At 45.8% G+C, this 15,241-nt stretch overlaps 1 protein-coding gene across 1 annotated transcript in view; it reads right to left on the reverse strand.

Annotated features, from left to right (window-relative positions):
- Positions 1-228: 228 nt before the first annotated feature.
- LOC144165834 (uncharacterized) overlaps positions 229-15,241 on the reverse strand; it is a 52,106-nt gene continuing 37,093 nt past the window's right edge. Inside the window, exon 3 of the mRNA XM_077695607.1 lies at positions 229-1,737. Coding sequence (XP_077551733.1) covers positions 444-1,737 — 1,294 coding nt within the window. The 3' untranslated portion in view covers positions 229-443. The remainder of the gene's footprint in view (positions 1,738-15,241) is intronic.

Genomic DNA, 15,241 nt, shown 5'->3' on the forward strand with positions numbered 1-15,241 from the left:
GTGCAGAAAAAACAACCTTTACGTTCACCCGATTTGCAATCTTTTTGAGACGGTGAGACGCATTGTGCAGATATGGAATTACTGCTACTTTTTTCTTTTCACCCTCCTGTGACCTGCCCTTCCTCTGTTCTAAATTCTTGAGGTTACTCTCAGCTACCGACAAAAGAATGGCCGCCGGATACCCAGCAGCGATCAAGCGCTCCGTTTGCTCTTTGAAGCTACTCCCCATTGAATGGTGGCACGATTTTTCAAGAGAATTCTTAAAACACAGGTTAATTATTCCTCTTTTTGTGAGCTTGGAGTGAGCCGAATGAAAAGGTAACCGGCCTTTGTCTGCCCTCGGGTGATATGCCCAACATACATGTCGCTCAGAGAGCGTCAGTTTAATATCAAGGAACTGTAGCACGTTATTGTCCGGAACCTCATGAGTTAACACCAAAGGACTAAAAACACTCTCTAAATAGGGCTAAAAGCTTACAAACAGCCATCGGAAAATTGGCAACACTGCTGTCAAAGATTACTAAGAAATCATCAACGTATCTACAAACTTTAACAACATGAACAACATCTAAACGGTCTGCAAGACACCTGTCCAAGTGGGCTAAAAACAGGTTGCTTAAAACGGGAGCCAAACAGGAACCAATACACACTCCCTGCTTTTGGACATAGTATTTCCCATCCCATTCAGCAACAGTTGACCTCAAATAAAACTTTAGTAACTCAAGGAACCCGTCCACTGAGACCAGGGCCGCATTTTGGAAACGCACCGAGCCAAACCGATCAATGCTTTCTTCAACGCTTTTAAGTAGCTCTTTATGTGGCAGCGAATAATATAAATCCTTGATGTCTATTGAGCAGGCCAGAAAACCCTTGTCACTATTTAACTTCAAAAAATCAACAATTTCTCCAGAATTCCTCACCATGAACGGGTCGTCAATAGCTAAAAGATTCAGTTTCTCCTGCAGGAACACTGCCACTGTTTTTTGCCATGTGCCGTTTTCCGAAATTATAACTCTGAACGGGCAATCCACTTTGTGGCTTTTAGCAGTAAACATAACTTCCAGGGATCCCGACCTCACCTTTTCTATGCTTTTTGCTACACGACTCAGACTTAATCTGTTGCATAATTTGAGACCCTCTAATCTGAGTTTACTAATGGACACCTTCTTGCGCCGCCGCAAAACTGAATTGATAGCAACGAGGGCTTTTTCACCAAAATGCGCTTTCTTTAACACGACAAACCCACCTTCTTTATCTGCGGGAAGAACCGCGAGGTCCCTGTCACGAAGGGCCGCCGACACCTTCCGTATGGGTACACGGGAAACAACACTTTTGGTCCTCATTAGCACGTCCACACCTTCTGAAATGCATCTTTCGGCCTCAGCTTCGGGGGCACGGCTTGAGACCTGCCGTCCAAGCGATAGCAGCTCCGGAGCCTTCAATTTCGGTTCCACGGCGAACTTCGGTCCGAGACTGAGCACGCCTCGGAGGTCTTCCAGAAGCTCCACCTCCCCGACTGTCTTCACGTCGCACCTGGGTCCATGAGGCTTCTTGGGTATGTCCGCACGCAGTCGCTGCAGCACCTGCTGCCAAAGGAATTCCGTGCTGCTGTCCACAATGGCGAAAAACGAGCGCAAGGCCCTGCTCCCACTCAAGGGCTTCGACGGATCCTGAAGGCATGTGATGAGCAGTCTCCTGTAGATGCGTGCTTGGTGCTGCCATTCGGACCTGAGTATCCTGCTCACACGAGCACCATGTCCCACGGAAGGCGCGAACCCGCCGAACAACAGTCTTACTTCATGTGGGATCACCTTGTGCCGGATACAGAACGACAGAGCACGCACGCGGCAGTTGGCATTGGCACTGCGGCTGCGTGCCACGGTTTGAGCAATGTGTGATACGGTCGAAACACAAGGAACAAAAAGTAAGAGAAATAGTAGAGGCAGATTTGATTAGTAAAGCGGGGTTGTCCGGTGTGAGTGTGCCGTCACTGAATTTGTCGGATAAGGAGGCAACGTTTCTGCGCATGGCTGCAACACGTCAGCATTGGCGGTGACGGTGGGAAGTGATTGCGGGTAGGCTGGGGATACATATTTGTACGTTTGTGCGAAATAAAATTAGTTGGAAGTTAGCGCTGTGTTGTGTGTTCTCTCTCTGTCCTCGTGCTTTTTGCGCTATGAATTCATCAAGATCGCCACACCAACTTGCCCAAGAATCCGTACTAGTGAGCTAAAAAACAGCCGGTATCGAATCCCACTTCCCATGCCAAAATCTGGCAGACTTCTTCCAATTGACAGAGCTTCGGGTGACGTAACGCAATAATTTGGTATTCTTGGCACCTATACTCAGTTTTTTCTGTGCGGAAGATGGCCGCATCATCAGCAACCGGGAGCAGCTTGACTTCGCTTGCATGCAGCACAAACCTCGTACGTAACTATCGCGTATACTTGTCAAGCAAAAGGGTTCCTGAAAAATACAGAACAACAGCAGGGAAGCAGGGAACTCTTGCCTTACTGATGACCGCAGTACAATGCACGCTGTGGCACTTGTGTTAATTACAAGCTGCGTCAACCATTATTGTATATACCATCTTCACGCTTTTTAAAAAACATCGCCACCATTTATACTCTTCAAAACTGCAAAAATTATCCTATGAAAGACACGATCAAAGGCTTCCCCAAAACTTACTTGTAGCATGGCTACTTCCGAAAAAACGTTTCACAGCACTCCAAGTCCTGGGCGCCACGTGAATCTTTGTTACAATACCTAAACCTCTAATGCCACACGCCCAGTTTGGCCCGACGACCTTATTGATTACGCTATGAAGTCGTTTGGCAATCTTCTTAATTAATATTTTAAAGTTCGTTGTGGCCAACGTAAAGGGTCGATATCCTGTCACCGACTTCCTCTTCAAAGTATCCTCAGAGCCTGGTATAATAATGGTGGACGTGCAGGTGAAAGCTTTTGTAATGCATCGTATTTGAAAGCTTCCTGGAATGCAAAAAATAAAAAAGGGGCAAGAATATTTTTGCACAGCCTGAACAAGTCCAAATCTAGACCATCATGAACCAGCGCTTTCCTGCGTTTTAGTTCATCAATTGCCGTTGCCACTCTTCTATACCAAAGGTTCTTCAGTAAAGGTTGTTCTTCTCGTCATCGAACAGTGGTAACAAAGAAACTCTCGCTCAAAAGCATCTGGGACATGAAGCGCTGAATAATTCTCTATAAACAGCACGACCGCTTGTTTTACCAGTTCGTCCTCGTTGACTAGCAACACCATGACAGAATATTTGTTGAGTTTTGCTGGCTTTCACATAACGGATATCAGAATCCTAAGGTGCGTTTTGTGTTGTGCCTCCCCTGCCAGCAGCCTTTCTGCACTCGCTCTGATTGTTGCCCCCTGCATCAGTCGTGATCTATCGCTTCAGGCCTGGTTTTCGGAGTTGCCACGTCAGCACCGAACAATTCCAGCATATGCCACTCTGATTTCAACATATGACTGAGATTGTGTCGAAGGGGGTCTTCTTGCTCCCATTTTTCTCTAATAATGCAGAACGCTTTTTACTCTGATAATGCAGAACGCTCTATTAATGCAGAACGCTGATGTCTTAGTTTAAAAGCTCCCACTTTGCTCCCCACCCTATTTTAATTTCGTCTCTACGATTAACAATGACCTCCAACACTACTTCGTTCAAAATATTGCGCTTTATTAGCCTAGTACTTATTTTCATAATTTCCCATTAAAGTTTTTCAATACTTGAACCCGTTCCCCATAGAAAAAACTTGACAAGAAAGTGATCCCTAAATGACACCTGTCGAGTGTGTAATGTTTGCACGCCGACCAATCTCTAAGGAGCCGTACATCCCATTAAATGTTTTTCACGCCTCCCTCCTAGAGAAAACAAGAAAGGCTAATGATCACTAAATCATACCTGGTCGAGTGCGTAATTTTTGCACGCTGGCAAAAGCTCTAGGCCGACGTATATCCGATTTTAGTGCGTATGACTGCTTCCCTGAAAATGCGTGTCGCACACCGTGCTCGTGTTACGCAGGAGTGGGTCATATCTGAAATGTCAGGCGAGTATACAATACGAGTTATTGTTTTAGATGCGAAGCATCTCATGGTCGGGGCTACGTCCCTCCTTTGTCTTTGTCGTTTTGGCGCCGTCCACACCCCCACAGCGCATGCTCGGCTTGGTGAACGCCCGGTCCCTTCTATGGCTCCTGGAGCGACAGTGTTGCCGGTGCCTTCCTGGGCCGGCACGAGACGAGCACGCTTCACACGCCTTCGACGTTTCGTCTTCGTCGGCAGCGGCGTGCGTCAGCGAGTTTCGGCGGGCCGTAATTACAAGCAGCTCACAACCATCCGGGGAACCTCATCATCAGCAACTTTAGGGTTCATCCACTACGACAGCCCTTGACTTTACATTTCACAGACCATAGGGCGGTCATAATCAAAGCGGAACGCCAACCACTGCTCGCCGTCACCTATTTTGAACATGATGATGATAAGGATTAAATAAAGACAAACTCATGCCACGTACACCGTGTCTCTCTCTCTTTCTTTTATGCCTCTCCACTCTAATACCCCTCACCTTCTTCAATAAAATTACATCATCTTCCCGTAGGGGAACCCTGAGTAGTATACGAAACAGCCATGGGGTCAACGCGATTTCCCATTTCGTAGTTCCGGTAAGTGAAAAATGCGGTAGATATCATGAAAATTAAACGTAAATAGAACGGTAGCTACGTCCCTCAACCTCACGGAAACGACGAACTGAAAACTAATGGGCACTTGAATCGACCCCATGCCTGCTTCGCATATTACTCAGCGTTCCCCTACAGGAAGAAGGTGTAACTTTTTACCCTCCTATCGTCCCACGTCCCTGATCCTATGCGGTCCTCCGGCGCTTACGCTCAATTAAAATCGCCCGAAAAATGATCTTCCTATCATGATTTATATGTTCAGAAATACTTTAAAGGAGTACTGACACCAAATTTTCCGCCTAAAACGATATAATTGGCTTCAGTAGTTTGTACAGATGCCTCACGAAAATTTGTGCAGCAATCCGAGGCGGGAATCACATCTAAAATCAATTTTGATTGTCCCGGCCACGAGCTTACACAAATGGGCAGCACTAGCGCCATCGCTTTCGGCGTGACGAAACATTGGCCAGCATGTCTGGCCGGTTCAGGGTGAAGATATGCAGCCGTTTTCGGAACCGGAAACGGTATCCTGCGCTGCTGTTGTCAGTGGTATTCGTTTGGGCAGGAGACGTTGGCGTACCTGTGTGAGCAATGCTTGTAAACTTTGCGCACTTTGCGTGCTCGACGTCTTTACTCTTCAGTTCGTGACAGTCGCATGGTGTCCCCTTGCACTGGTGCCTAAAACTGCGCCGTGCCGGCAGCGCACCGCGGCGACACGGCGGTGCGCGTCGCCGATATCGCCCAAGTTAACTGGCGGAATGCGAAGTAATGCTCGTGGAAGCCTGCCCGAGCAAATGGACGACGGCGCCAAGATGCATTATTTTCCACGCGACGACATGTAGCGCTAAACGTGGACTGAGTTCGTGCGCGGCGGCGGCCGCAAGAACTGTCGCCCAAGCCAGCGGAGTCGGCGTTGCTCGGGTCAGCTTTGGTGCTGGGAACTTTAGGCTTAGTATCGTGGGGAATACTTGATCACCGATATCTGTACAACTGCGAATGACACTCCCTCACACAACTTTCCACCCCACTATCATCCCCTATTTCGCATGTGGAGCTTTATTTCGCGATAATTGCCGTTTCAGCGATCAGTGACCAAGGCATCTACCGTGGCCTGTTTTGGTTCTAGCGCGCAGGTGGCGCCATCTTTGGGCCGCTCGCTGCACCACGATGCCGGCAGTGCTGGGTCGGAGCGCCGAACCTCCGCTGCCGGTCAGCATAGACTTACCATCGCGGCAAATATCTGATCGCTGCTTTTAAATTCAGCGCTGATAACAACCCCCAGCCCAATTTTTCACCACACTAACATCTACTTTCTCGCATGTGGAACTTCTTTTTCGCGATCAGATTGGTTAGAATAGTGGCGACAAGCTGTTGCTATCCTGGTCGGCCCCGGTTCGAGCCGCAGTGATATTACAAAACGGACGACGGTGAAGACGTCGCCGGCCTAATCGCCTCGCCAAATAAAGTGGTTCTGTCGGTCTGTCTGTCTGTCTGTCTGTCTGTCTATCTGTCTGTCTGTCTGTCTGTCTGTCGGGTGGCAGCGACTCATCAGAGTCTGGCGATTCAGACGACATTTCCACTGCGCGGGCGAGTGTGGACCATGTGCACTCGTGGCAGACGGTGCGGGAAACGTCCCTGACGTCACGGCAACCGTGACGTAAGGTTCCCGTCCTGCATTTGAATGACCGTTTGGCGCGCGACGAGCGAATTTGAAACTGATTGGAATGAATGCCTTATAATTATTTCTACGGTGGCGGCTGACCACTTTTGGTTGGATTTCTGTAATTACTGGACCACTAGGTATCCCTTACAGCATAAAAACCGAAAGCGAGAAGTTTGGTGTGAGTACTCCTTTAAAAATACTCATCCCTATCGTTCAAAAAGTTTAGGGTGTAAGTTCTTATTACTCTAAATTTACTACTGGAAAGATGAAAATAACAAATAAGAAGCCTGCCATTGTAGCTGGGCATGACACTTTGAATTTCAATGTTTTTGGAGTTTTTTTGCAAAACAAATACAGGGTCTTTTCTACTAACGTGAAACCTGGGTGGGGGCGAAGTATGCAGTGTACACGTGTATTCAAAGAATACAAGTCTTTCTCTTGCCACAAAGCGCGTCCGATTGGGCGCCGGAGAAGCACCGGTGAAAGCAGCAATCGCACGTTCGCTGAGGTGGTGGCGCCATCTCTGGTGTTGCACCGGATTGAAGCCATTAAATGTAAAACGGACTGGCTGTGATTTTGCCTGCGCAGATGAAGCCGTTGCGGGTAGAGGTAAACATATTAGCTGCAAATTTCTCGTGTCTTTGAAGCACTAACCTTTCTAGCGCGAGGCGTTGGGAAACGAGTGTTTAAAGATAAAAACAAACGCCAGGACGAAAGGGGAGACTAAACACACGCAGCCCTAACTGCCAAATAAAACTTTATGGAAAAGAAAGGGGGTTTTTAAGCACGTTTTCGAAAAAGAACATATGCAAAAAATACATATAGCACTACTAGTGATTATGAAGTGCGATACCTAATCGCCTTGTCCATTAATTCCAACGAAGGACCGCTGATGCAATCTTTGCCCATTTGGTGCATGACTAGTGCTTAGAATATCTCTCGTGTGCGTTGCTCTTGGCATCGCCTTATAATGGCGACTTCTTCAGAGGCCGGTGTCCATCCGTTACACTCTGAACAGTGCGCGGTAATGTTGCTGCCCGTGCCCTGCTTAAGGCAGTATGCGTGCTCCTTCAGGCGATCATTGATGCACCGTCCTTTCTAGACAATATTACACCAGCCGCATGACAGTTTGATTTGATATACCACACCCACGCTGCAGTTAACGTGACGTTTGGCATGCCTAATGTTGGAACTGGCTTCTCTTTCTCAGTTATTCACTGCATGACATAGACTACCAAGCGTATTGGATATAGAAAACCCCACTCGTATCCCCCCCACCCCCGGGGCGGCCGCGCTCTTAATCCTGTGCGACACCTGAAAACACAAACGAGTGTCCTTGTTTTTTTTATCACGCGTTTTCGCCCACGGAGATGAAACGTTCTAGCGTGACACGTTGGAAAACGGTGTTGCGGTGTTTTAAGCCATTACTACAGGAGACGCCGACATCATAAGACCTTAAAGTTCTTCGCCCCTGATGCAGCATCCTCCCGATGAAGCGACCGATCGTGACTTACACGCACACACACACAAACACACACTAAAATGTTTTGCGAAAGAGCGCACTTTTCCACCAGTGAATTCGTCTGTCCCAATTTTGGTTTCTTGAACAGGCAAAATATCTAGTTCCTTTTATTTATCATGTGGTTTAGCTGGTACTACTTTTGCCGCCAGTCGGGGCTGCATTCAAGGTGTCTATATGAAGTGGCCGTTCAAGTTTTAGCATTCTACTCCGAGGTCATGGGACTAGAATTCAAATGCGCTCCAAATGCGTCATCACCGACTACGGGGGAGGGGGGGGGCGCTGAGGGCATGCTGCGCTGCGTTCTCCGAAATGCGGTTTAGTAACGCCACAAGAACAGCTTCAGAAACGAGTTTACGGGGAATATGTGTCTCATAGAATCTCTGGGCTGCGTGTTTGGTCATCAGAGGCGACTGCCGTTAAAAATGTCTTACGGGAAATATGACGGTTGACGTGATAATAAATACGGCACACAAATTGTACACCCTCATTTCGTTATCAGTAGTTAAATACATAGTAATATTTTGTTGTTTTAGAGTAACTTTTTTTCTTTACGCCCATGATGTACACGTACACTATTGCAACTGTTATTTAACTGTCTTTACCCCGGCAACAGTATTGTCGTTCAGATGCAACTCATAGTGCACGGTTGGCTTGTTTTCCCAATATATTTATTTGCGGCTCCAGAAATATTTTCCTGGCTTTTCTATTGTTCCTGGAGATTTATAAGGCATATTTTTAATGCACGAGTTAATTTTGCGAAATTATTCTATTGCACTATTTGTGTTTTCCGCTTTTTTCAAGATAACGTATGGCCATAGATCTTCCCTTTCCCCATTATCAATATTGAATGCTTTACTTCGTCAAGATATGCATTATTTTACAATTCAAGGCGTTAGACAGTTACCGCATTTTATCTTGTTTATTCGTACTCCAGTGTTCAGGCCTGGGCTTTTTATTTTAATTTCTCTTTTTTGGACGAGTTTAATGAGTGAATAAAAAGGAGAAGAGATAAATGTCCCAAAGTAATCGCAGTTGGCATAGGTTCGTTACACAGATCCGCTCCGCACACGGACAACCTATTGAAAGTCATTGGGGGCAAAGTAAATTTCTAAGAGTATCAACTGGTGGCTTGGTGGTGTTTTATGCCCGCCCCGCACAGAGACGATCTGAGGTCGCCTGGAGAATATTGGCACCTTTTGCGGAAGATCAGATGGACAGTTTTAAACGGCCAAATCTTACATTTTCGTTCGGGAGCGACAACATTTCATGCGTCAGAAGCGTTTGATGGAAGCCAATGTGCAAACAGGTCGAGTGGCAAATAGGTCGAAAAACAAGTTGCAACAAGGCCCATCGTCTGCATGGCTGTTCCTTCCTAAGAGCGCCATAAGACTGAAAAATCGCCTCTCGCGCACACAAATTAAAGATGTGGCCGACTTTGCGCTTCTTTTTCGTTTTCCTGTGGCTTAATAAAGTCTCATATTTGCCACCGATGTGTGATTAGTGCCTCAGACACTAAAAAAGAACGCGAATACTAAGACACAAGGAGTGACAAACTATAGTGGTAAGAAAAAAGTGGAGAACGATTTCTTATAAGACATCAAATACAGAGAAAAACTTAGGACGCAAGCATGCGTCCGTTCAAAGCTAAGATATCACTCTATATACACAATGTTAATACTAATAATGCTACTAATGCTAAAACCATAAAATGGAAAGCGCTCCCCGTCTGCGGCGGCCGCTTTCGGCATGGAGGGGAAAAGCAAAAACGCCCGTGTGTACGATATTTCGGCGCCCTTTAAAGATCCCCAGGTGGTCAAAATTAATCCGGAGCCCTCGACTATGCCGCGTCTCATCGCCTGCGTTGTGTCAACGCGTTAAACCATACAATAAATCAAATAGAAAGCGTAAAGTCTGCTATCTATTACATCTGAGATTCAGCTGGCTGGACATGTTAATTCTAGTTCTAAAAGTGCAATCGGTGCAATTAGGCATCCTTCACCTCCAATGCCAATCACTGAGGCCTCAAAAGTTTCCCGGGAGCGAGTGTTCCGATAGCGCTTTAAAAAGCGCGTTTCTTTTACATTAGGCGGCCATCACTTTTCTCGCATTTCTTGTGACGTACAGCAAGATTGCTTCTCGTTCCTCTGCGCATAGTGTGAGCATGATCCCTAAGACGCTTACTTACGCATCCGCGAGTCCCGGCCGACGTAATCTCGTGCGCATGAAAGTGGGATTTCGTTCACCACCCTGTCCGCAGATTTCAGATAATCGTTCTCATGCTTTTTCTGAAATATGTCTCTCGGGTCCTCGTTGCTGTTTACCTCGGCGCACAAAGACACCACGTTGTTGGGCGTTGAAAAACGGTCCACACATGTGATTTATGAACGACCTTCTTCATAATGCGTGACATCACATGCACGCAGGGTATGACGTTTAGGGGGCCCTGAGATTTTTCTACTTGCGACCGTTTTGTTCCATGTTATAGTTGACCCTTTTCGAGACGCTCTAGGTGGAACAGAGCAACAAAGGAACATGGTATCGCGCCACTCTGAGGCTGTTGATTTCGCTGTCTATGGTTCTCGTCATCACGTGCGGTCGGGATATTATTACTGAGTTCTGTATAGTTGCAACAGCAACGCCACCTTTCCTCACTTTTGAGTGGGCGTGGTTGAATGGCAGTAGAACATTCGGATTTATCGGGGCGTACTCCCAACACAGCTGACATACGCGGAAAGTCCGTTCTAGGTTAATAAACCTCAACACTCCGCCTTCTGGAATCTCACTGGTCACTTCGAACGTCGTCAAAGCTGTCTAGAATCCCTTGAAAATCCCCCTTTCTTGCATCGAAAGGTCACAATGTACTTCGAACACCACCTGGAAATCATCGTCGTAGTGATAGACCTCTACAATGGCTCAATTCTTAACGGGCGGTTGAAAAGGCCTGTTGAAGGCAGCCAGTAGCAATTCACCGAGCACAGGATTAGAGGGCGAGCCAATGTACACCGCCTTTTTCAGATTGTACAGCATGCCGTTCTGAGCAAGAAAGTGGAACCTAAGTAGAAAGGTAAACCTTCCAGGAGTGCGTCTGTGCTGAAGGCACATTCAGTTTGGAGCATGGTGTTCCCAAAACAGTCGATGGCCTGGCTCACAGATCCCAAGACCAAGTCGTGGGGAATGGAGTAATGATACGCGCTGTCTTACCTTACTTGCGTACGTGCTTAACATTGTATGCAAACACCAATTTATTGTGGCACGCATCACGAATATTACCTGTTTATTTTGTACACACACACATTTCTTAAAATCTATATTTATACCTGTTATTAGTTTTATTGCACATGTAATCAACATCTTATTTGTATTCGAAAGTTTGTGTGCTTTTTTGTTCTGTCTTTTTCACATATTCTGTCTTTTTCACATTTCTGTATTAGTGCAGAGTTTTTCCACTGTTTGTTTTCTTTGGTGGCATCCATTGCTTTCTGATCTACACTCCCGGGTAACTCGTCTCGTCAAGACACATACGAGTTTTTTTTGCAACGTCTCTTTGACATACCTGCATGCATGTGATTATGTCCAAAAGAAACTGAAGCTGAACCGTGTCCATGAGGTCCACCAATAAGCCACTCCGAAGAGCACGGAGTTCTATCTCAAGAATGTTTGAGACGGCTCTGATGCTCTGCACCAAGAAAGGGTCCTTTAGAGGTAGTCCTGAGAAGAAACATTGTAGGATATGCCCAAAAGTTGGTTTGGGAGGGGGGGGGGGGGGCGGGTGAAGGGTGTGTTAGAGCCCTTCCGAAAGCACTTTATTACCTGCCTATTTCTGTGACTATGACCATAAATGTTCATACCTATTTGTTTTTTATGGGCTCAAGAAGCATTTATGGCAGAGGCGCCGACTACCGGGTGATTGGGGCCCGAGCTCCCACCGAGATTAACTCTGCCCCCTCAACCGTGTATGCTTACCCCCCCCCCCCCCCCCACTACTCCTCGAAGTTCCATTGCAATTGACATTACAATTCAGATTTCTTTCTGTTGCCTCTACCTTTTCACTGAAAAATCTATTGCGACTAAAATTTTACTGCATCATCGCTGGTGCAGACATGCATGGCTTAATTTCATACTTTGAATTGATTCCTTCAAATCCCTACCATAGGCGCACAAATGCTCTAAAAGCAATCGCAGCGGTTGCGTCATCTGTACTTTGTTCAATTTTTTTACTCGTAATGCCATGTACACACAGCATACATGCACAGAATACAGAATACAGAATACAGAATACTGCGTGTACATTTTAGTACACGCAGAAATATTTTATATTTTTAAATAGAGGGACAGGCCCTGCAAACCATCATTGCTAAATGTTAGGGATAGCCTATGGCCGAAAACTAAAATGTTGCGGCATTTCTTCCTCACTTCAAATTGTTTTGACTGCTTTTTTTAACTTGACAAAAACGCTGCAGTCTTCAGTGACCCCTTCGGAAGTGTTTTCTATCAGCGGCTTGTCAAATGCATATGGGTGTTTTGTGTCTCAGTATTGCTACTCTTCCCTGTAGGTAATCCTCAAGGCTCATTGAAAAGGAGCTCTTCGAGTATTTACATTTCTTCCGGACAAATAGAACGTCACTCTCTCGAAGAGGTCATGAATATATGTAGCTCATTCAGTAGTGACGAAGAGACTAAGGCGGATTCACTCGAAATAAGAATCAGATTAAGATTTTGATGTTTAACGCGCCACATTCTACACCCAGCCTTGAAGCGCGCCGTAATGAACAGCTCTCGATCACATAGGGATCGTGAAAGTGCGCCAAAATCTCGATAAATATATATATATATATATATATATATATATATATATATATATATATATATATGTATTTGTATAAAGAGAGAGAGAGAGAGGAGGAATAGAGCGTTTAACCCCCGCTCCCCCCAGCCCACGGATAATGAAAACTTCCAACCAATGGTGTCACGTGTCAACCTTTGCTGTTTCTGATCCAAGCAGTCAATCACCCGCTACACAAGTGAATCCCACAGAACAGGTTAGCATCCTCCCCGACTCTTTCAGCCTTCTCTCCTGACAAAAGGCGAAAGTTGTCTGCAATTGTTTGATCAGCCTTCGCTTCATACAGTTTGGTTGCTGATACAACGAAGCTGCCTTGCTTGTCTGCTAGAAGTAGCATTAAAATGGTGTCGTTCAAGCTTTTAGCACTGTCTCGCTTGCTTCTTTCTACGCTCTTGGCCTTTTCTCCTGTTCATAACACCAATAAGACCGGTTCCCACTTTCCCACCTGCGGCTGTGGGCAGTCTTGTGGTCCGAGATAAAGGGTCTCTTCCACCCCTTCTGGTAGAGCTTCAATGCCCAGTGTATGAATCTCGGGTTTTTTTTCGTGCAGCGCTTTTTTCCTCTGAAGAAGACGGGCAGCACTACCTTGCAAACAAGCTCTGCGACGGAGGAGACCAACGCAGGTTCGTTCAGACGAGAGCTGAAACTTGGCAAATAGGGGTCATTTTTTTCAGCACCCAAAAAACAGGGGTCGTTGTGCGCCAACGCAAACGGAAAAGAGGCTCCACGAGCCACACGTGTAAAAAAGCTTGAGAACTACTATCTGAAATGTGCGGAGAATCTGTTGTGCGAAATCCCCACTTTGATGCGGGCAAGTTTGCGTAGGCCAGACTAGTCAATGCGTAAATCAGCGCTTTAGGGAACATGCTTGCACATATGCGCACGAAAACGGGCAGCTATCTTACAATACATTGCAGAAAGTGTGAGAAAGTGATTGCCGCTCTAAAATGAAAATAAGTCGAAATTAGAAACCTTATCGGGATTCTCGATATTGGGAAATATGGGAGGCCTTCATGATTTGCATCATATTTTCAGAATAAGTATGAAACTCTATAGTTGGCACTCGGGATGAACAATGCGTGAGAACATCATGAACTGTGGTTTTAGGAGGAGAGTTGGCTTCTCTAGCCAGTTGAGTCTGACTTCTACTAGACAGCAGCCTTTACGCTTTCCGCCTGATTGTTTTAGTATCGATGTTAGCTTCCACGGTACACCTGGAGTGTTACATTATCCTTGAACGGACGCGTGCTTACGGCCTCAGTTTTTCCGTGTTATCAACGTCTTCAAATAAATCGTTCTCCAGTTGTTCAAAGCGCCCCAGTTTGTCACTACTCCCTTCCTACTCATTGCGCTGTTTTCAGTGTAAAATAAAACAGATATTTTTACTTTCAAAGTTGTTTTTTGTGAGATTTTCATATTTCTATTTTCGCCATTTTGATTTTTTAAACATTATGTTCGATTATACCGTCATCTATGCCATGACATGAAATTTTTTACTTCCGCCTGCTATGCTTTACTTGTGGTAACGCAGGACGTTACAGTCGTGGCCTGTGTTAGGTATTTCTTATTCCCATGTCACACTTTATTTATTGGGTTTTCTTATTATAGTTTTTGCTTTTTGGAGGAGATGTATACGATACATATTTGTATATGATAATATCATTTTTGTATTTGGAATGTTTTCTTTTCGTTATTTCAATGTTTGTTATTTCAATTTTGTTCCTACAATTATATACATTTACGCCGATTAAATCTTTTCCTCCAGCATGCATCCATTTTAGTGCAAATACAGGGCGTTCCGCTGTCCTCAGTGTGAGCGTATACGACAAGCAATGCTACGCAATTAAAATATTCTTGCCCTTCCCCGCTGTGAAGAAGGATGACCGGCGAAGGTGTGGGCAGTTCAAGGAGTGCACGAAAGAAAACACGTTTTTAGCAATTCACAATTACACATACTTTCATATTTAGCGGAATGATTCGCGAAAGGAATACGGTTTTCCTATAGGACACAAACATACGGGCGCACAAGCGGCGTAGTCATTTTACTCCCTGTGTAACACACCAGCCTAAAAGGCTGGAACACGGATGACAGCTCTCGGGTTGTACCATGCCGTGAGGACGTCCACGCTGAAATCTGCCCCCAGTATTACGGGTATGTCAACAATGTCGTGCGTTAAACTTTCCTGTGAGTGCACGCCCAATTCTCAACCCCTTTATTCCATGCACAGAAACAGCAGAGGGGAGATGGACACCGCGCGTTACACGAATCGGGAAAGAGGCGGCGGCGGTGAACATGACTTTAATGTAGGGCGGTGAATATGTTCCATCTGTAGATGGTCATACCTTTTTGGGCAGCTCGTAATGTGTGAAAGCCAGGTTACAAAGACAACGGTAGTATTTGGCGAAAATTAGAGCGAGACTACGACAGTGACCGTAGAAAGACGACAAACACAAGCGCTCTCTCTGAACTAGTGTTATTATAGGCATCGTCTCACTTATATCAAAA

Source organism: Haemaphysalis longicornis, unplaced genomic scaffold, assembly GCF_048455015.1.
Source record: "Haemaphysalis longicornis isolate Haplotype H1 unplaced genomic scaffold, Haemaphysalis longicornis Haplotype H1 scaffold_15, whole genome shotgun sequence".
NCBI classification, from domain to species: domain Eukaryota; kingdom Metazoa; phylum Arthropoda; class Arachnida; order Ixodida; family Ixodidae; genus Haemaphysalis; species Haemaphysalis longicornis.